The 22,886-nt window shown below is 42.4% G+C and overlaps 1 protein-coding gene across 1 annotated transcript in view; it reads right to left on the reverse strand.

The window, feature by feature from the left end:
- The window catches only part of camkk1a (calcium/calmodulin-dependent protein kinase kinase 1, alpha a), a 56,844-nt gene that overhangs the window by 9,606 nt on the left and 24,352 nt on the right, over positions 1 to 22,886 (reverse strand). The window contains exons 2-12 of the mRNA XM_079171363.1: positions 21,898 to 22,340; positions 16,910 to 16,957; positions 14,743 to 14,796; positions 10,373 to 10,424; positions 9,546 to 9,679; positions 5,871 to 5,907; positions 5,474 to 5,495; positions 3,949 to 4,037; positions 2,035 to 2,234; positions 871 to 924; positions 541 to 614 (exon numbers count right to left, since the gene is read on the reverse strand). Of these exons, the coding sequence (XP_079027489.1) occupies positions 541 to 614; positions 871 to 924; positions 2,035 to 2,234; positions 3,949 to 4,037; positions 5,474 to 5,495; positions 5,871 to 5,907; positions 9,546 to 9,679; positions 10,373 to 10,424; positions 14,743 to 14,796; positions 16,910 to 16,957; positions 21,898 to 22,230 (1,097 nt within the window). The 5' untranslated portion in view covers positions 22,231 to 22,340. The remainder of the gene's footprint in view (positions 1 to 540; positions 615 to 870; positions 925 to 2,034; positions 2,235 to 3,948; positions 4,038 to 5,473; positions 5,496 to 5,870; positions 5,908 to 9,545; positions 9,680 to 10,372; positions 10,425 to 14,742; positions 14,797 to 16,909; positions 16,958 to 21,897; positions 22,341 to 22,886) is intronic.

A 22,886-nucleotide genomic window follows, 5' to 3' on the forward strand; every position in this document is an offset into this window, starting at 1 on the left:
ACAGTCTTGGAGTCTCTTAAGCCCACTGGGGGAAGACACTTATCACTGACAATATGATACCCTGTCCTTACACACACTCCAACTGCCACTCATAGCCCTTTCACCAGTGCTGTGTTTACACTTCACCAGTGCTTTCCCTCAGTCCATCACCACTGCCAGACTTCCTGTTTTCCTATCTTTATTTGTCTCCGTCTATTCTAGCGTTATTCACTCAAAAAACAACTTCCATGTTGACCTTTCAGGCAAAGTGAAGATAGAGGATGCAACACAAATTTGCTTTTTCCTTGCTTGTTTTGATCATATAAAGGGGACATTTACTGTGTGTCATACTGGCTGCTGTGCCAAGCTATTCATGTTTTTGCAGATGCAATTTGAAACTGAAAGAAAAGAGGAAGATGGCTTTGCGACTGAGATGCAGTTGAGAAGATAGCAAACGGGCGAAGGCGATGATTACAGCTGTGGACTGGAGGTGGCTGAGACATCGCTGCTGTCTCTTTTAATAAAGTGGAGGAGAGGCAAAGACGCAGGGGATGGACTTACGTTTCTGGGAAATCCACAAGCCTGGTCCTTATCTTGTTGTGCAGAGCCAATATGTACTCGTCAATAAATGGGCACTGCAGGTGGAGGAGAGGAAAGACAAGTGAGAAAAACAAGGAAGTATTAGTGCCAGGGATAATATGTACCCCAAAAGACAACTAAGACAAATAACAGCACGAATCAGCTCCGAGCATTACTAAAATAAATGAGACAGCTAGACTAGACGGCTGTTCATCAAACATAAAAAAAATAGATAGTGTTCCTGTTGCCCAGCCTTTGATGCTACCTTTAGTGGACCAGATGAAAGAAGAAAAAGAAAATGTGCAGACTTGCCTTGCCAAAGACGAAACAGTAGAGAGTGACCCCCATGGCCCACACGTCCAGCGCCTTTAAGAAAGTGCCAGCAGTGACATTAATTGCAACATGATGGCAAACAGACTGAAAAACATACATCTAGAGATTAAAACACCTCGTTGCACAAACTAACAGGTCGACCTAAATCAATGCAGATTGCCTACAGTGATTTATGGGACAATTTAAGGTTGTTGTTTTAATATTTTGGGGGGGGGGGGGGGGGGTCTACCGTCAAGATACCTTGTAAATGGATGCGCGTGATCAGGTAACAGATGCACTGCAGCGATCCATCACGCTCTCCCTGGATGAATAGCTCTCCTAGGAATCCATTTATGTTCCTAGATATGAAATTATAAAACTAGCCCTCTGAGCCTGCGTTATCTATCATAATGCCACAGACATTTTGCTGTGAGACGAGGTGCTGCGTGACTGGCATGTTCTGATGGCCTGATGGACTACTGGGACTGACAACCTGGGTTGAAGTGGCATAATAGTGTCAGATATTCGATATTTTGCTGTTGATTTACACCACAAAAAAAACCCAAAATCACACATTTTGGTGCATAATGGACACAAAGGCTCTCTGGAGCATGGCATGGACAAATCGATATCAGGAAGAATGCGAGACTAATAGGACTGCATAGATTTCCACAGGCACTTGAACCGCTCCAACATCCTTTCTGTCTGCAATCAAAGATTCTATTCTGGTAATTTTGCAAAGAAATTCGTTGTAGAGGCAGGTGGAAATCAAAGCAATCATGGCGGGTAATCCTTGACAAACGCGACTGATCGTCACTTGACTGTAAAAGTAGGAACCGTATAATGATGTGAAACATTCCCGAATCAATACGAGGTGTGTAAAGCCGATGGCCTTATTCCATGTCTTGACTCCGGTAATGGTTTTGTGCTCAGCTGCTTCACTGGCTTCCTCGTTATTTATACCAGCTAACCCACACAGGGGAAAAGACTGACAATGACAATTTGCTCCATGGATTAGCAGGCCGGCAAAGGTCTGAAAGCTCATCTTGGTTTTATTGGTTCTCATTTTCCAATCATGAGGTCTCCGGCTTAGACCGACACCAGCAGCTGCTGTAATCACAGGTCTTCAGACCCGGGCTCGCTCACCGGATGGAGTCAACTCACTTTTCCGCTGAAGCTCTTCCGCGCGTCTGAAAGGGTCTCTGGTGCCATGAATGCAGGAGTGCCCGCAGTGCTGGACAGCATGGCGTCGTTGCCCTCAAACTGGTTGCTGACCCCAAAGTCCGCTATCTTCACATGGCCGTCGTCCCCCAGCAGCAAATTGGAGGGCTTAATGTCCCGGTGGACAATCTTCTGGTAGTGCACTGAGGGTAAGAGGAAGTAAACAGTCAGACCTTTAGAACTACAGACAAACAGCATCCAGATGATTTTATTTTTTCCTGGACCTTTAACAGCAGAGGGGATAAAAAAAACTACATTTTGTAGCTGAAAATCACTACAATCTGGCCATCAGTTGTAAAGATATCTTGCAAGAAATCAGTTTGGACCAATCACCATCTGACTGACCGCTATCTATCTAGTGTCCTCATATTTAACGTGTTCAATATGGACATACACACTACAAAATCATTGAGTGTGATTCACGCTTGTATATAATGCAGAAATGAGCGTGTGATTTGCGTTTTTGGATTATGCCAGTTCATAAACTGTTGCTTCAACCAAAAGGAATGATGCGAATACTGTGAACCTAAGCTCAGCTTAGACAGAAAGTGTTAAGGCTTCGAGATGTACTCAACAGCTATCTGGAGCTAAGCCCTGGACACTTCCCTGACTGGATAAGTGGGGCCCACTTGTCTGAAGGAGGTCTTATTAAAACATGAGGCACTTGACTTATTAAAAGCCGAGATAATTAAAAGTCGTCAGCAGCACTAATAATACTTAAATTAGAAACACACAACGTCAATGACCTCCTGTCTGGCAAATGAGCTCAAATTTAAGCTCATTTAGGTTTTAGAAGACATGCTGCACTTATTAGAGACATTGCCTACTTTGGGGGTTTATTAAGGAGCCTTTAAGTGTTCAACTAAATTAATAAAGCAATTTAAAAATAATAGTCAATGAATACATTGTGAATATATATATATAAGAATTTAAGAAATTGTTAAAACTCAGCTCATTACTATAAAGTATGAAAACTCATAAAATAACATTTCATGAGTTGAGTTTTAATGATGACTTCATTATTTCATAAATTGTTGGTTAATACATTTACATTCATATGATGCTATGGTTTGTGGTTAGGAAATTCATTCTTACTGTAAAACATTACTTCTATACACTCTAATCCACAGGTTGTGTTTTTTAAGAGGGTCGGCAAAAAAAAGCTAAGTGGCAGGAAATAGCTTTTCATCTGGAACCTTAGCTGAGCCTCAACTGAGACCAATGACTCACGAGGTGTAAGCACTCAAAAACCGCCGTGTGCAAAAACTAAAAGCGTATACTCTGCTTTTACATGTAATTTAGTTTTGGAAAAAAACTCTTCTGATTCTCTGTAGCCTTGTTTTTAAGGTGGACCAGCTCAGAGAGAGGCAGCATTGACCCCTAATCATTAGGCCCATAGCCAGGTGGAATGGATCTACAGCAAATGAGGACACAGCTTTCACTGAGCAGAGGCTCGATACTGATGAGGTGGACGGCAGAAATGTGCAGCCGGACCCCGGGGGCATGGGAACAGAGGGTCAAGAACATGTTGTTCCATTAGATTAGAGAATGCAACCACGTCATTTATGTTTTTAAGAGTAGTGAGAGATCATGCCGTTGGAGAGACACAGTGCCCCAAATGTTCCTGCTTTTATACTTTGAGTTTGATAATGGGTATGATAAAGAGGGATATATTTAGAAATGGAATACCCAATGCTATCCTGGCCGCTAGGAACAAAAACTGCATGTAGCCTTTTAGGTGTGAGTGGGGAACCGGGGAATTCATAGCTACAAATGCATAAATTAGTGTCTGTTAAACGCTTCACAGATGTGTTTCAAAGACTCAAAGACAGGCCTTGTTCGGCATGAGATACTTACGGTACTCTATGCCGAGGATGATGTCTCTGAAGTATAACCTCGCCTGCTCTTCTGTCAAAGGATTGTCTGTGGGCACTTCCATCACTGGACTGCAAAAGGCACGCACCGGAGAAAACAAACACACAGACAGCGAGGCAGACAAATCCATTACGTGTGTCAGCTGTTCTGTCATTTGCATGGGAATTTAAATTCCATATGTAAAGACATTCAAATACAGATATGCATCTGAGACATCCTGATCAAACATCACTGATACTCAAATACTGTGATACAGACAATCTTTATCTTCTTTGTATAGATCCCAAAACCAACAGCACCCAAAAACAACTTGTTATATGTTTGGATGAGTGAACAGGACTCCCTGTTCTATACGGTTACAGCTTTCTTCATCTCCATCAATATTATTATTCTGTGACGCTGTGCAGCAGTTCCCTGGTTCGATTGTGATTAAAAGTGGTGTAACACCAATAGAGTTCAGGGCTGCCAATTAATGATTATTTCCATCACAGATTAATCATTTGGTTGTCTTTTTGGTTTAGAATTTGAACTCCACACCCTATTTAGCGTAAATATCTGTAATACACGTTAAGTGTATATTAATAAAACTCCTATGTAGAAAATTTATATTATCCAATAATATTAAACTCTGTATTATTTACGTGTTAGTGGTTGCGTCACAAACATAAAAAGGACGATCACAGAGAATTTTAACTAGATATATCGAAACAATTCTAAATTTCACTTAATGTTTCATTACAAAGTATTGAATTGTAGTTTGTTTTCTTTCTTACGTTTTTGGAAAAACTAAATACTTGATGAACTATACGATATATTTTAGCGGATCACAATTTGCCATTTTAAAAGTGTTACAGAAAATGTTATAAAATTCATGAATTGATTGTTTATACAGTGAGTATAAATGCTAAATAGCAGGGGATACAATGGAGTGTTGTAACTTTTCAATTCATTAACTAATCCTTTCCTCAGCACAATGTCTTAAGAAATAAAAATGCCCATAACAATATCCCAGATCGCCAGGTAACGTCTTCAAATTGCTTGTTTCATCCAACCGATCCAAAACATGAGAGCAAAAGCTCTCATTATGAAGAAATCAATAAATAGTACAAAATGTATACATAACTAATCTATGCAAATATGTGAAATGATACCAGCTACCCCCTCCCACCTCCATTCGCTAACAAAAAGTTGCAGATCATCAGAATTCGCTGATTTTCTATTTAATTTTTTTTGTGTGCGAAGGAACAGCTCGTGCATCAGGACGTGAATCACGTACACGGACTACCGGCACCAGTAATAACCGTGAAAACCAAAGAACGTTATGATTCCTTTTGAAGCCGGGGACGGAACAAACCCCTGCACTGTGTCAGCTCGGAGCGATGAGGGAGAACACTGCGGAGATGGATGCAGGGACGGAGTGAGGAAGAAATTGAGGAGGTGAAGGTAGAGGAGGATGAGCTTTAAAATAATAAAGAAAAAATTACAAAAGGACATGTTCTCTACTCACCCCTTAGGCATCAGATCAAACACTGTCAGAAAAAGGCAATAAGAAGGGACACGTAAGACCACACAATGTATTTGTTCATTCATTCAGCTGGGATTGACACCTCAGCAGCACATTATTATCATGAACATAGCAGCACTACGAGCATGAAGAGTTTGACGTTTCACACTAATACAGGCTGTGACCTGGCACTGTGACCTGGCACCGCTGATGGAAGATTTTTTTCTTTTTTGCATAATGTGTGAGCCCTGAGGTGTTGTGGAAGGAAAACTGAGATGATCTGAATTATGAATAAGTCATATGAACACTTATTGGTGGCATATGTGCCGAGTGCCAAAGGCTGAGAGAGAGGGTGAAAATAGGGCGGAAGATTTGGACAAAGAAAATATGTTCTGCATACCCATGTGAAGGTTGTCCTCCGCTGGATCATCCAGCACCTGCAACATTAACATTGGCATGAGTGAAGACTTTCCACTTGAAAATGTAAAAAACAACATGTGCCAATTCTTGTCGGTATCAGTTAAGAAGCTGACAGTAAGTGAGTCTGATCTTGCTTATCAAGGACTGAGCAGAGTTATAGGAAGGCGTCGTGATGATAGCGGCCTTGATACGTTTGAAAATGACCTTTTGGGCTTTTCTTTGTTCTCATATGTAAGCTGCTTGTAATTCTCAACAGTCAGGACATTGGTGAGAGCTGTAATTTAAAACACCGGCATTAGGGGGGGTTGTGCAAATTCACAACTCTGCAGTTGGCCGGTTTTGCCCTGGGGCCAAAGTGAGCTTTTGGGCCCTTTTTAGCCCCCAATTCATCTGGCTCTCTGTTCAGTGTGCCATTAAAACTGAAGGACACTTCATGGCTTTAAAACTAGATCTTGACACAAAAACCCTCCTAAAGACAGAGGAGCTAGCCCCGAGCTGCTAGCTTGAGGCTACATTAGCCACTACCAGCATAACCATGAATGTATAAAGTCTGTTTAGAGGTCTCAGGGAGTACTACTGTGAAAAAAGGTTGTACAGAGTGTGCAGTTTAATGAATTAATGAATACATTACTACAAGTTTGAAAATGATAAAAAAAATGATTTCGATAAACAGATTCTACATTCATATGCAGAATCTGTAGTCGACGGAACAACATGTCGGTATCTGAAACTTTCGTGCTTCCGTTTGTAGTCTGAGTAGTATTGACCAATCACGTTGAAGCAGTTTTTGGTTGAATGCAGGTGAACAGTCCGTGTGGTAAGTAAAACAATCAGAACGCATTTGCCAAAATGCAATCTCTGAACCCGATCATCATCTGATGATGATTTATTACTTTTTATTGGTTTAGCTTGTAAACTCGCTACTTTTAAAACAATCCGGTCTCGCAACTACATTTTACAACTTTTAGGACCTAATGATTTACATAAGGGCTACTTTATTGTTCGTACTGGGATGTTGATTCACCTAAAAAAATGATCTGCTGATTAACAGGCATCTCTTTCCAAGGCTGCTGTTCACAGCTCCCACAAAACCCAGGGACACAGTCCATCTGGAGCCTTGCCTTAAACGCAACCTATTATATATATATATAGTATATACAGTATACACAGTGTATATATATACATATATATTCCTGGTGAATTTAAAGGACCACAGTGAAGATAAACATCTGCTAAGGACACAGAGTAGCGGGAAAACCAGGACAGGATATCTCCTCTGAAGCAAGAGGAAGACTGTTTACTCACGTCCGTTTCAACGTGGCCATGAAACATTTAACAGCTGAATACTTGTTCATACTGTCTCATAGAGTAAGACATACAACTGTTCTTTTTGCACCATTGTTTCTCTAAAAGCGCAAAAAGCTATTAACGGTAAATCAGCTGTTGAGTGCAAAGTGCAAACCGTTAGTAGGCTCGTAGTTGTTGGAGCTGTTCTAATGACTAATGCAGTTCCTAAGATGCATTAAAAGGGTTTCTTGATTTGTGGGAAATTACATACTTGGCACTTTTAAAGTGTCTACTCTCAAAACAACGGCATGCCTTGGCGAGTATGGTGGTCGATCTCTTCCCAACGCTCTGTGACAAAGGACCATGTCACTGTCATCAGATTTAATCTGTCGGCGTGGGCTTTCATGTTTCAAAAGTATATTCTTCATAAGACGGACCGGAATGCAGCCTCACAGGAATCAGTTTGGAAACCCATAATGAATGTGAGCCTGACCCAAGCACAGCCCATTCAAATGGATGAACAGAGAGAGATGGAGCAGGTTTTTCCCATTGCCCACTTACATATGCCCATTATGAGAGTGGGGGCGGACAAAGGAGAGAAAAGATGAGGGTGTGTGTGTGTGTGTGTGTGTGTGTGTGTGTGTGTGTGTGTGTGTGTGTGTGTGAGAGAGTGTGTGTGTGTGTGTGTGTGTGTCCTCACTGCTGGAGTGAGCACACGGGAGCAGTGCTCAGCTTTTACTTGAAAACTCTGTCACTCTCTCAACGCAAGAGCGAGCCAGACAGTTCTCCTACCGACTGGCTCCCTGAGGTAGACTCCCGACAATGACGGTGATGCCCGCCGCCCCCCCCACCCCCCCCGCCATCTGCCCAAGATGAAAAAAAAACACTCAGATGATATCGCAAGGGAGCGCAGGGCATCTTGAGTCACGTCTCGAAAATCAGCCGCCTCTGTAGAAAGTCTATCCATCATCAAAATTCCCCAGCTCGACCCAAGTTTGAGAGCGTTGGCTGTTGTCGATCTAACAAAAGCGGAAGATTTGTTTTCCCCCCCAGAATATGTCGCCTAAACATCATGAAAGGTCCAGTGATAGAAGTGTGATGGATGTGCTGGAGGGTTAATCTCTTTTCTCCCACCTGTTTCCTTGCAGCACAGGGTTTATCCACCTTTTTTGGTCTAATAGAAACTGACATGACATAAATACAAAGCGGAAGTCAGGGAACACAGCAAGAAAGGTTATCTGAAGAAACAGTGGTAAAGGTTAATCCTGACCACATTGGATTTAAGCCTGTTGTGGATGTCCACATGCTGTTATCAGACAAATTATTATGAAATGGCACATTTCCTCATCGCAAGATGACATTTCTTATTCAACTCCTAATTTTAAAGAAACGGAAGGGACAGGTATGTGGTCTTTGGCCGGTGGACCCTATATCTCTACCGTCTCCCAATCTTCTGTCCCATCAACAACTTCAATTGATAGCATATGAGCAAATGCACTGATAGCCTATTTAACTGAGGAGGAGTGCTGCTGCGTGTCACTGTGTGTTACAAGCAGAGTGTAAGCACATCTTACTATCCGAATAGTGCAACCTTTAAATAGCAGGACAATACTGCACCATTGACTTTAGAGCAGGCTTTGGATGGTCAATGACGCATCACGATGTCATCCCTAGCGCTCCGCTGGTACAGTAGCATGTCTAAAAACAGCTTAGGGCTTATTCTTATCCTGGTCCAAAAATGCTTATTCAAAGAACCCTGAATGAGCTCTTATCAAGTCAAAATTGACAGATTAATAAAAAATAGGCAACACAAGCAAGAAAACATTACCATATCTAATTAATTAATATATAATAATATTCCCAGCATTAATGGGCCGTTGAAGGACCAGTGTGTAGCATTTTGGGGGAACTATTAGCTCAAAAAGGAATATAATATTCATAATTATGGTTTCATTAGTGTATTATCACCTGAAACTACGAATAGTTGTGTTTTAATTAAGTTAGAATGAGCCCTTCATATATACCTAAGGAGCAGGTTCTCTTCCACAGAGGGGCTGCCATGTTTCTACAGCAGCCTCCAAGGGACAAAGCAAACACTGGCTATAGGCAGAGCCTTTTGCGCTTTTATATTGAAGCGGCAGCATACACTTGCTGGTTGAAGGATCTTCTTCATGCTTAATTAAAAAGGGAGGGGTATTCATCTTTTTGCTATCTGCAACCTTAGTGCTCGATGCCACTAAATCCTACACACTGGTACTTCAAGTCTAGTATCAATAAGACTAATTCATTGGTTGGCGTCTGGCAGCAACCATTTACTGTTTCATGTTTAACATAAAAACCAGGGCTCAGAGAATAGAGATGCTCTCACCTCCACCAGCTTGACAATGTTGAGATGGTCCAGTTTTTTAAGGATGGCAATCTCTTGGTAGACTCTCTCCAGGGGTCCTAAGATTTTGGGCTGCTCTCCTTGGGCCGCCTTGGGTCCCCTCGGGGGTGGGCGACCTGCAGACCGCCACACAAATCACACATGCAACTTTGATTCACTTTTTTAAATGAAATGAAATGTATTATAGTGATCATATACATTGTACATACACATGAAATGTAACCTCTGCATTTAGCCCATCCCTAGCTTATTGGGAGCAGTGGGCTGCTGAAAAGCGCCCGGGGAGCAGTTAGGGGTTCAGTGTCTTGCTCAGGGACACTTTGGCACAGGACCCTCTCTAGCCAATGAGCCACGGCCGCCCTCCTTGATTGGAGCAATCATTAAACATGATGATCTAAACATCTGGCAGGGTGTTTGTGAGTATTATGGTTGTGGTTTGCTTGTGTGATGTGTAATCATTGTGGGTATTTGGTATCAGCGGATCTATACATATTTAACTAGTAACCCCTCGAGAAGTTTAGGAAATGTGTTTGTTCTTTGCCTTATGTGAAACCTGTTCCCTTTGACACGATGAATGATTTAACTTGTTAAGAGCTCTGTTAGTTGTCTCATGCTGCATTAAAAGATCACATGTCAATGTGCTTTTGTAGCTGCCAAATGCTGTCGTTAACTGACATTCAACCCAACATGACACACACACACACACCTTCAGTGTTTGTAACTGAGATTAGGTAACTTCCTTGTTCACGTCCTTTGTAAACACTCGTACAGACACAGTGTCTGTTGAGGAGAATAGAAGAAGGACTTACGTGGGAAACCACACTGCTTCATTAACTTCTTCTTGGACACCAACTTCATGGCCTAGGAAAGAGGAACACGAGTTTAATCACAGCGTGTTCACATGCAGCTCGTATCAACAGTGAAGAGAAGCCGTGCACCAAGCAACGATTAATAACAGAAAAGAAAAGAAAACTAGGAGCTGAAAGCAGGTATACCAAAGAATAAAATAAAATGTTTAGTGTTCTCACATGTGCCTTCATGAAAGCCAGAAACACAAACGTCTTAAAGTCAATGGATGAATATCTGTGTTATTATGCTTTTTTTATTTTTTAAAAGGTCAGGAGTAAAGGCCTGAGTCAACTAAATCTCTCATGGAAAAGAGCATGAATCAGTTTATAAAGTACAGCTGTGTGTGTGTGCGTGTGTGCGTGCGTGTATATGTGTGTGTGTGTGTGTGTGCGTGTGTGTGTCGTTACCAGGAATTGGCTATGCTAAAGAGGAAGCAGTTTCTTTTTAAGACAGAAACCAGGTTTGGCAAGAATCCTTGGCTGTACACAGTTTCTATTGTGTGTGTGTGTGTGTGTGTGTGTGTGTGTGTGTGTGTGTGTGTGTGTGTGTGTGTGTGTGTGTGTGTGTGTGTGTGTGTGTGTGTGTGTGTAGACTTGTGGGAGGTTGGTAAATGATTCAGCCACAGTGATCAAGCAGTTAAAAATATTATATGCAGAGAGCAATATTCAGAATTATTGCAGCCATTTCGGTTGTAACGTTCATGTCGCTATACTCAGACAATTACATTATTCACACCAGAGTTCATTACAGAATCTGGCATTGATGGTGAAGCTCCAGTAAATAGCCGTCATCGTAAAAGCTAAAATTCTGACTGTGGGTAGGAGGTGTGTCATTGCAGTTTTAATCACAGTAAATGCATTTCACCAAACGACGGGAATGACTTCATTTTGCTTTTAAACAAAGTATGGCAATAACTGTGGAAAACACAATATAAGAGGTTATGTGAGTTCAGTTGTGCTAAGGAGGTATTGGTGAGTGGTATGTGGTGATGATCAAAGGCAGCCAAAAGTATGACAGCAGGACCTTTATTTTGTAGGAGGTGTCATATAAAAAGGTTTAAGAATGATGTCAGTCCCCATGTTGTTCCCTCACGGTGCCATTTCTGAATTATTCAGCACTCAAATCTGTAGACAAACAAGTCCTCTGAGTAAAAAAGACTTCCGCGCTGCGCCTTAAGTTTGCTCAGAGATGAAAATCAAGAATGTTACACCCAAAAAATTGTAGTTTGTGAGCTAACCTTTTCTTTCCTAGTGTTGACATTAGGGCGTGATTAACCTCCTCTGGTCACTTAGCTTATGCTAATTAGAGCAAACAAAGCTCATCCATGTGGGAATGGCGGACTCTGCCACTAACAATGAAAACTACCCTGACCATAATAGCATAACAAAATAATATGATTATAACTTTAAAGCCCTTAAGATTTCAGTTTATACAACAATGGGCTTCATTGATTCATATTACCACCATTATTATTATTTTGAAAGTGAAAGCAATTTACTGATCTGTTAGTCCACAAAGTAAATCATCGCCTCGCGGTTGTACGCCTCCGCCAACCAGTCAAGATGCAGTTTACATCTATGACTGTCCAAAATGTCACCACTTCCTCATTTTATCTTATCAGACATTTGCAGGAAATTGTCATGATTAACTCAAACGTGATGTAAGGTCACAGTGACCTTTGACCACCAAAATCTAAACAGTTCATCCATGAATCCTGCCAATAACTAGGACGCCACAACAAACACATGCAGGATTCAAAGAACTTTAGTATTCTGTTGATACGTTGGACAATAAAACTTCCATACCTACATGGAAGAGATAAGAAAGATAAGTCTTCAAATTATTCAATCCAATGGCATTATCATTCATCCTAAAAAGGTGCACATAGCTCTCAACATGGCAGCGGCTAGAGGCTAACATTGCTAACAGCGCAAACAACGGCAACCGTGTTGACAGAACTAGCAGAGTTCAACTGGGGGGGAACCGGAGGGTCGGAGCTACGCTCTCGCGGCGGCGCTACGCTCTCGCGGCGGCACAGTCCTTATCAGCTGTAACTGCCATATTAGCGCAGTGCAGAGCAGCGGCTATAAGCTAGCCAATGGAATCAAATACACTAAAATGCACGCACGGCCAGTCCAGCTACGTAAACAGAGCACAGATAAGCTCAGCTAACAACACACAGAGAGAGCGACTTCATTCTCTGCTGAGGTAGACATTACTCCACTATATCTTTATGCAAACAGTTGTTTGCTGCTGTATTAATGCTCTGAAAATCCAATTTAGCACCTTTAACTGACCATGGTTGCATTATCAACATATTGTAAATATTCATCAGTGTTTTCATTAGGAGGTTGAGAACCTGGCATCACCATTAAGTGCTACAACTTAATATGAAAATACATAATTTAAAATGGTAATTTCTACTTAATAATCCTCATATATTTTTAAGAAATAAAGCCCATGTGTACCAGGTAAATACAGCTGAACTACTAGAGATCATTTTCCTTCAGTCTGGTATGTGTGCTCTGCAGATGCTCCGCATGCAAATATCCAATCAGATTTGTGTGAGACCAACTCAGATTGCCAGGAAATGGAATCACCCTTCCATGCCGTCATTACTCATCTGCTCCTCTCCTGATTCCTGTCATTGTTATTTCCGCTGTCATTTGAGCCGGCCTGCAATAAGCCGCAGTTTGTCCCGGAAGGTAACGTTTACAGTCAGTGTCAACAATCAGCATCAAATGCAAGAACGCTTCCGCACCGACCAGGAACTAAGACGCACGACAAGAAAAACTAAGCACACAGCAAACATGAGGGCTTTATATACGTCTGCACACACAGAGACACTGAGGGCAGATGGGACGGATGGAGGAGGAGGAAAACATTTGTTGCATTGGACATAAGCTTTTCAATGTTCAGGATTCTGTGGTTTCAGACTCAGTGATTCTGATGAAAGGAAAATCTCTGAGGCTCCGTTTGCACCTGTCTCTGAGAAAATATGTTTATATACTGCTAATATGTGTTGGTGATTTTAAAAGGAAACCTTTTTTTTTGTAGTGTGGGAAGAGTTTGTGTACCGCGCACTAGAGGAGGTGGGTGAACAAAGCAAAGCACTTTTGTCATGGTAGCGCAATTTTTAACCTGAATTCTAGGAAATCCAACAAAAATAAAATGTAAATGAATATGTATTTTGATACACTTCTGTATGTGAATACAAGGAGTTGGGCACATCTAGATAAACAGTTCTCAATTCTCCGGTCAGGTGCCAATAAACCATTATTAAACCATGTAAATAATGCCCCTTTAAGGCTACGGAACTAATATGGTTTAACATGTTGGGTAAACCAAGACCATGGTCTTTCCCACACCTTAATCCAGATCCGTGAGGGGCCTAAACATAACAATAAATAGGAAATCTGGAAATACATTGTCAGTTAACATTTGCCAGACGTGATGGTTTCCACTTTATGGTGATAAAAAAGGGCAAACCGGGCATCTTTACATTTCTTACAAGATGTTTTTACTGCTGGCAATTGTTAAAATGCAATTTCTCTGACAGGTCGCCATCATTTAAAGCCGCATGTCATTATTCCTCCAGAGGGTAGAGTCTATATAACAAATCCCTTGTTATAACATGTTCCTCATGTTACCGGGCTCGTCTGAGTCCTTACATAAACTCCTGTTGTTTACCGTTCGGCCCATTTTACAAGCTGGCGTTTTCAATACCGGCTTGTGTTCAGCTCCTAGCTCTTACTGGCTCCAGTTCAAAAGTACATCTTAAACCCAACCAGGGCTGGCAGCTTTCGTCGACATGACTCATCCAAACACTTGTATTGTTGTTACTGTTCAGGGCGGCTTAGTTGTGTTCAAACATAAAAAATGGCTTACAATTGGAGGGGCCGAGTGTGCATGGCAAATCCCCTCGATGGAAACGCCTAAAATGACATCTTGTCAGCGGACCGGCTCATATCCAGACTGTCTATCGAGAATTGACCTCAAAGCAGCCATACCCGGCACACGAAGCACCAGCAGCACCGCTTTGAAGACACATAACAGAGTCTTGGATGCACTTTAAGCGGCACCAGAAGCCACTTTCATTTCCCAAGTTTCGGCCAAGGCAACTGATGCAATTTGAGGGGATGGAACTCACAGCAAACGTGTGTGGGAAAAAAAAATCAAAATCAATACCACTAGTGTTAAACTCTTCTGTCTAGAGACAATAGAGGCTGAGAGGCTTGATGAAGAATCAGAGGAGAGCTGTGGCTGTGTGGCAGAAGGACTAATAATCACAGAGAAGTTGCTGAAATGTGAAAGGATTACGTTGGCTTACGTAATGTTTGTCATCATCCTCATTGTAGGCGAGTTTGACCACACCGTAGGAGCCCTGCAATGCAACGACAGACAGGTTCATTTTCTCATATGGACACACTCGTTCACAGCAACACATAGGTCAGTACGTTTTGTGGTTCAGCTCCGGATTAAAAAGAAGAAAACTGATACCAAAGGCATCACTTTGAGAAACAGACGGCGGCATCACACTGACAGAATGTTTTGAAGGCAGCAGTTTCCATTCAAAAACAACATTTTGTATTCTTTGGCAGCACAGAATGGCTCCTCCCACACACACACACGCACATACACACAGCCCCAGGATGTTTGTGCTTGCCATCATAATCCTTATTTTTTTCCAAGCATGGTTTCCTCTCTTGATAAGTGCAAACAAGTAGCCTAACAGAACACTCACAGAAATGAATTAAAGCGAGTTGTATCACCTTTGATGTCTTTTACAGCCAAATTTGTCAGCTGGCTGATGGTAAGTGTCTACGGATTAGAAGAAAGTGGTCGTGTGGATGGACAAAGAGCCATTTGTGAGCCTTAGTCCGCGCACGCAAACGTAGGCGACAAGGTTTTATAAATGTCACAGATCAAAAGCATTCGTGTTTCCCCCCTAGGTTGTTATCCACTGTGTTAACTCCTGACATGTTTTCCAAGTAGAGAGGGTTTGATATCACGGTTTCATTTCTGAAAACAAACTTCAACATTTGAACATATAAATCTCCATCTGATACTCATTTTTCCTCTCTTTCAAATCTACTGTTTTATCCATCAATATGTCTGCTGTTAATAAGCCCTTTGACTGCTGTTCGATAATCTAAAAACAGCACTTCGCCCTTTACAATTTGCCAGTTTCTTAAATTTTCATCTCAGTTGCTGCCACAGTGAATTCCCCTATGTGTTAACCAAAAAAAGTGTTTATCCTCCAAGCGTCGCTTTTTGAAATGCAAAACTTGAGTCGATCCTGTGTGCTGACAGATTTAGTAACGCTGCAGCTCGGTGTCTCCAGTGAAGTTTGAAATGCTGCAGCATACAACATTAGTTCTATCGCACACTTTGGATTTTGCGTTTCTCATTTCCTCCTCCTTTCGAGATCCAATCTAGCGTTTTGTCAATCTGAGACATTTGGTCTTTGGTAGCCATGCTAGAGGTTTGGCAGAGCTGGTCGGTCCGTCCACTTCAGTGTAGACCAAAATATCTCGATTAGATGAATTGCTCTGCAATTTTGCGCTGACATTTATAGTCCCCAGAGGATGAATCCGAATGACTTTGGTTATCGCCGGGCTTGTCATCAGGCACCACCATGAGGTTTGAATTCCCCTCAACATGGAGCCGGCTGCTAACAGCTAACTTTGCCAACAGCACGAACTGTGCAAACAACGGCAACAGTGCTAGCAGCGCTAACAGTTACTTGCTGCTATATTAATGCTCCGAGTCCCGTATATAGAACATTTAACATCAACATGTTATCATTGTGACTGTCAGCATGTTAGCATGCTGATGTTAGCATTTAGCTCAAAGCACTGCTGTGCCTAAGTACGGCCTCAGAGCTGGTGGCGTGGCTGTAGACTCTGTCTTGTTTGATAGTAGGACATTAGCATATTTCTATATTTCTAACTAAAGCCAAGTACAAAAGGTAGATGTGGCCAACAACGCAGACAAATTGTGGAGCAAAATGTAAAGTAACACTGGACTGTTTTGAACTAGCTAATTTTCAAGTATGTATAACTAACTATACTGTGGGTGGATAGTAGGGGTGTAAAAATATATATTTCGTTCTCGTGGCTAACGCAGGGCACGCAGGCATTAAAAAAAACATGCATATCGCAATATCACCAAATTGAATCGTTAAACCCTGTATCATGATACGTATGGTATCACCAGATTCTTACACTCCCTAGGTGGTTTTCACCTCAACAGTTCCAAAAACAAGCCCTCTTTTCTACGTTGTATATTAATGTTACTCATATATTTTACTTGTAAAATGTAAGAATCAAGCAACATAATAAAGAGAACTCACAACTTTTAGTATGGACATGCTGCGAACGGGATCTTTCTCACTTAACAGATAAATTGAGCAAAGGGTCAATCCCCTCAAAGCTGCTGCTACTTTCCTAAAAGCTCTCCAAATTAAACAAACAGTAGAAAACCGACGAACTTACCTTTCCAATCTCACTCTTCAGCTTATACTGGTTCAACTGGATACAGTCCTGTGAGGGAGGGGAGAGAAAAGGCGTGGACACAAGGAACTAATTCATTGAAAAAATAAAACAAAACAAAACAAAAAAAATAACATGACAGAACACTTCCATCACATAAAGCAAAGAGAAATATGGCCGCCTTTTTGGTACGGGAACAAATGTCCCCAGTGTGTGTGTGTGTGTATATATATATATATATACGTATATGTATATATATATATATATATATATATATATATATATATGTGTGTGTAGAGAGTCATTTATTTCTGAGATGTAGGCAACGACGCAGTCTGTAGTTTCTGTTTACTGTCTGAAAAATCCATTAGAGTGCTACTGCTTAAATGGGTGATTTGCAGTTCCATAGCAACCACTGCTACAGCACAGAGTCAGCCAGGGGCACGGCAGAGGAGGGCACACCACTGGGAGGGGAGGGGGGGGGGGGGGGGGGGGGGGGGGGGTCTGTGTCTTGTGTGTGTGTGTGTGTGTGTGTGTGTGTGTGTGTGTGTGTGTGTGTGTGTGTGTGTGTGTGTGTGTGTGTGTGAGCAGAAGCAGTGCCTGAGGCTTGATACTGGGACGTGTTTATTAAAACAATGGAGGAGGTCGGAGAACACAGATGTAACAACACAAACTGGTGTGGCGTAGGGCCGGACTTCACTCGCCACCAGGCAAGGTATTTTAGGAAATACGACATTATGTAGTTGGTTACATAATACGCCGGTTATGTAGCCCAGTACTGAGCATTTCTGCTTTAGATATAAGGACTGAGCATCGGAGGGTTATGCACTGTAGGCAACGACGGTGTCAAGTACTGTGGGCAGGGATTACCACAAAGAGAAGAGAGATAGAATAGGAGACGGGGCTTTGGTGAAGCAGGGGAAGAACTTTTAGAAAAGGATCACTTTGATTGGTTGAAAAGGAGACGAAGAGAATAAAGAAAATAGGGCGACGAAGGATTAAGGAAAAGGCAAATGGGGAGAATCCAAAGAAAAGAGCAGTAGGAGGGATTGTCTGAGAGGGCTTCCTTCCACTGGGTTCACAGTTTGCCAGCACATGCTCAGAAGGCGCTGCACTGCAGTTAATACTCGGTCAGGACCGATGGCCAAGGAGGGCTGTGCAGAAAAGCCTTAAATACACACATGCACACGATTCAAAGTCAGGCGCTTCACTGGGCCACGATAAATCTTTAGAGGGACTCTCTCGGTCACACTGTCGCGTTGGACTGCTACCAGTGCAGCCCTGCAGTCTTTCCCTCAGTATGCAACACACCCACCTCTCATCTCCCCTATTCCCTTCACATTACACTCTGTCCTGCACCGCGCCTGATCCGTACCAAACTCCCCACCCACACCTCTCCATCCATCACTCAGCTATGATCAATATCAGTGCATAACAAATGCATCACTGCCACGGTGGCGTCCAAAATCAATGGCCATGAATTTCGTTCTAATGGCGAATAATGAGCCTCAGGAAGTACGTAATAAAACGGGAACTTGTGTTTGACAGTACTTAAAGCCTGTAAGTGTGAAGTCGTTTCCTCAACTTGTCATTTTAACATGAATTTTGATAGAACGGGGCAAAATGTCCTCGGGAGGAAAGATGACAATTTACTTAAAGATGAAATATCAAAGGAACACACATGTATTTAGTTCTATAAGCACATCCTTTACTGTGCTAATGTACTGTGAAGACGAACAGACAGCGACACTCATCTTTGCCCGCGGGGCTGCCAAAGTTACTAATCCTCAAATTTCTTTCTGCCGCTGCTTATTTTAATACACAATTAGTCGGACGTAACGGATACAAAGTACAAGACCGTGTGAACTTTTCAGAGGAAACTTCCAAAAGAGACTCATCATTGCGAGCTCTAACGCTCACAGTTCACACAGATCACACTGTCAATTAGTTTCCAACATCATCACGGCCATTTCTATTCCTTTTTTCATTTTGGTGTAATACAAAGTGGCCGTGAATACAAATACGAGCGGGGGGGGGGGGGGGGGGGACTCATCGGAAAAGAGCTGCAGAAATCAATTTGAAAAAAAACTGGGTGCTGTAGATCCCTATGATTAATGGCTACATAAATAAACTTGACTTGATATCCTGTTTTGAGACAAATTATTATGCACCCAAGCAGGAAGGCCCACAATTAACCCTGTGTTTTTGTGTGCTTTAAAAAAAACACTTTAACCCACAAAAAGGAGAAGCAAAAATATTCAAAAAAATGCACCCCGCTTCACGAGGGGACAGAAAAAATATTCACATTACATGCATGTGTACAAAACAAATGTGATGAGAAAGTCAGGGGTGAGAACCCCCCCAAAAAAAGAGTTCCATGCAACGCACAGAGAAAACAAAGGGAGCTAGAAGCTTCGGTGCTTTAATTAAACCATTAAACAAGCTATATACACACACAGTGTTTCCTCATGTGGCTCACTGCGGGACTTCCCAAATTGTCAGGGAGGACATTTTTATGTCTATACTGTTGATGGTGGGGAGATAAAAGTAACACACACAAGCAGAAAAACATGCATGTGTGTGCAATTCTTATATATTTCCCCATTGTGGTAACTGCTGTTGTATTAAGTAACAGAAAACACTCAAAATGTCAGCCATAAAGGATGTTTGTGCATGCAAGAAATGCTCCCCCCCCCCAACCGCCTCTCTGCTGTGTCATACTGTAGATCCAGTGCGAGCTGGGGAAACTCAAGCGACATGAGTTCCTTTTCATGGTTCAGTGCGGGAAGCGGCAACTCCATATTCAGATAGGAGAGGACCCAATGGCAGGTCTGCGAGTCTGAGGCAGCAGTCTGTTGAATTCAGAGGGGTTCCACATCCTGGCAGCTGTCATGAATATTTAATGCTCAGTCTGAATTGGAAAAAGTCAGAGGAAAATGGAGATCTGGCTGTCACCCGCAGCGACAGGGTCCTCTTAGTTTTCATGGGGAAGCACAACGAGTTGAAGGTTTCCAGCTACACGTTTCCCAATGCTGTCTGAATAAGGGCACTCATCATTATTGATGACAACTGCATAGGTACAGTTTTAAGTCATAATTCATAGACAAACAAATGCTTATTCACCTTCTTAGTTAGAGGATCAATACCTCTCTGATGTTTATACACTAAATATGAAGCTACCACCAGCAGCTGGTTAGCTTAGCTTAGCACAAAAGCTAGCCGGGTTCTGTCATCGATGTGCCGCCCCCTCTAAAGCTCACTAAAACGTTTTATATATTGGTCGTTTGTTCCATACAAAAACCTAAATGTAAAAACAGGAAGTTGTGGGACTACAAGTGGGACGATTTTGTGACACAGTGACCTCCAGGAGTCTCCACTGGTTGCCTGGCAACTTTACGGTGTTAATAAAGGTTCTTTTGAGGTGCGTGGATTCTTTTTACTGTTTGACAGAAGAAAGCCATAGCCTCTTCCCTGTTTACAATCTTTGCGCTAAGCTAAATCTAAGCTAAGCTAAAGTCTCCCGGCTCCACCATAATATTTAGCATTAAGACAGAGTGGTATCAATCTTTGCATCCAAGTCTCGACAGGAAGGCAAATCTCCCAAAATGTAAAGAATTCCTTCAAGGTAACTGCTGAGTGCTGAATAGTGAAACCCTAACCACAAAACAATATTTAACAATCTAAAAAGCTAATAAGACACAATGTTCATCACTTACACAATCTTCCGTTACAGTAAGCAGACAAAAAGAGTCCGGTAGCTTTAATTGTAATTGTTAGAATGTATGCTGATAACACACCGCCAAAATGTATGCCAAAAATTTATTTATTTATTTACAAAGACAATGCAGAAAAAAATCAAAAAGACAACATGGAGGTTTATTGACATGATGTTTGAGGCCTTGCGGAACTTAAATACTTCAAAGTGGACTAAAGACAGAAGAGGAAGTCCACAGTGTGCGAGACCTTCTGTAGTGAATGAGACACTTCAGCAGGAAGTGTCTCAACATATCTCTAAATAGGCCAGTGTTTTTCAATTGCAGCCTTTCACCGAGATGTTTCGAAACCAATGAGTTTGCATCCAACACATCTTCAGTTTTGATACGGTGTGTCCATCACTCTTGCCTCCCTCAAACCGTGGGAAAGCAGGCGATAAAGCAGGTGGAAACTCCATCTCCTTCTTTTACTGGAGGTGTCGTAAACAAATGCAACAGGCATGTGGAGTTCCCAGTGTAACAGCCAGCGAGACGACAAGAGGTGACTGTTTACAAGCCAAACTAAATCTAAAACCACTGTATCTAAAATAAAACACAAAAAACGGTATTACCTGTCACCAATGTTGTATCAAATTTCTCATCATTTATACAAACAGACAGACGTGCACACAGGGAAACGAGTAGAAACGCTCCAAATGATTACCCGGACAAATCAATAGCTGCTCCCACCCCCCCTCCCCCCTCACTTCATTAACGGTGCTGGCCAGAAGGCATTTCATGTCTGTCTGATCAAAGGTGATCTCGGCAAAGCCAACGTGGGAACAAAATGCTCTCGAATTGCGGAGCGTGGAGTAATATACGGGCTGCACATCCGGTGACAGGAGCTGGCATGATGAGGCAGGATGTCTGCATGATGGGTGCTAATGGGAGACTATTAGTGTGCGAGAACCGGCTCACGCTTCGCTCTCCCTGACATGTTGTCCGCTGGCCTTCTGTTCCTGGTGATAATGCACAGATCTTGAGCTATACGGTGCTCGTATCCAATTATGACAACTGCTCTCGTAAGCGCAACAGAGCTGCTTTCTCTCAGCTTGGTGGATTGCAGGTGACGGATCGTTTTAGAGAGTGTGTGTGTAAGGTGAAAGAAGGTTGGATTTTTCTAGATGACTCATCTTTGAGCAGTGTGACCAGAATAATTTTGTGTGCAACTTAAGGCCTTGTTAATGGTTATTTATTTATTATTATTTAATATGAATTAAAATGACTTGGCGTCCTTACCTGGGCGTCTGATATGGACACGCGTTTAGACTCCACGGTGGGCCTGCGAGCCACACGAGGGGACACGTGCATGTATCCTCCTCCGGGGCCCGATGACAGGTACGTGCCTCTCTCCTGCAGCGACAGCTTCCTCCCAGTCAGGTGAGGCCGCAACGCACGGGTCCTCTTGGCCTGAGCCCCGTCCTGCTGAGCCCCGCCGTTCCTCACGCCGTTGGCGGCGGAGCCGTCCGAGTCTTCCGTCCTCATGGCAGCCATGATGTCCGAGAGACTGCCGGTCTGTTTGTCAGAGTCGGGGTCCGGCCTCTCGCGGCCGGGGTCACTGCTCATTGCCATGGCGGGTGGGGGCGCAGGAGCAGGTGGCGGGGAGAGTACCGGGGATCGCCCACCAGCATCAACGTGACCCGAGCCAGCCTCCAGTCGCCACGCTCAGCGTTCCACCAGAGCTGGGAAGAAAGAAAGACAGGCTGTGAGCTAAAGTCAGCTGCAGGAAGAGCAGTTGTTGAACAATATCTACACATTTCTATCAAGTCATCTGGATTTAAAATTCTTGTCAAACTTGACTGGATTCACGCATTGTTTGTTTTCTTCTCACATAATTACAAGAATGCAGCGATATACTGGCTTCAAGCTAAATGCTAAGGTCAGCATGCTTGCATACTCACAATGACGACGTTAACGTGATGTCTAGCAGGTAGAATATTTACGTGCTAACTTTGTCTAATTAGCACTAATCACAAAGCTGAAGCTGATGGGAATGCACTAAATGAACACTTACTTATTACAATTCAGCCTAGTGGGAATATAAATACAAGTCATAAGTACACGTTTGTACTCGAGCTGCACCTACAGATACTGATATCTGATATTGGTACGATACAGACTCAACTAGCTTGATCAGGTATCTTTGACAATAGGCCAATCTGGTATCGGATACCATTATCTTTATAAACAACAATTAAGTAATTTCATATCTATGTCTTTAATTGTTA

Source organism: Pholis gunnellus, assembly GCF_910591455.1.
Source record: "Pholis gunnellus genome assembly, chromosome: 13".
Taxonomy (NCBI): domain Eukaryota; kingdom Metazoa; phylum Chordata; class Actinopteri; order Perciformes; family Pholidae; genus Pholis; species Pholis gunnellus.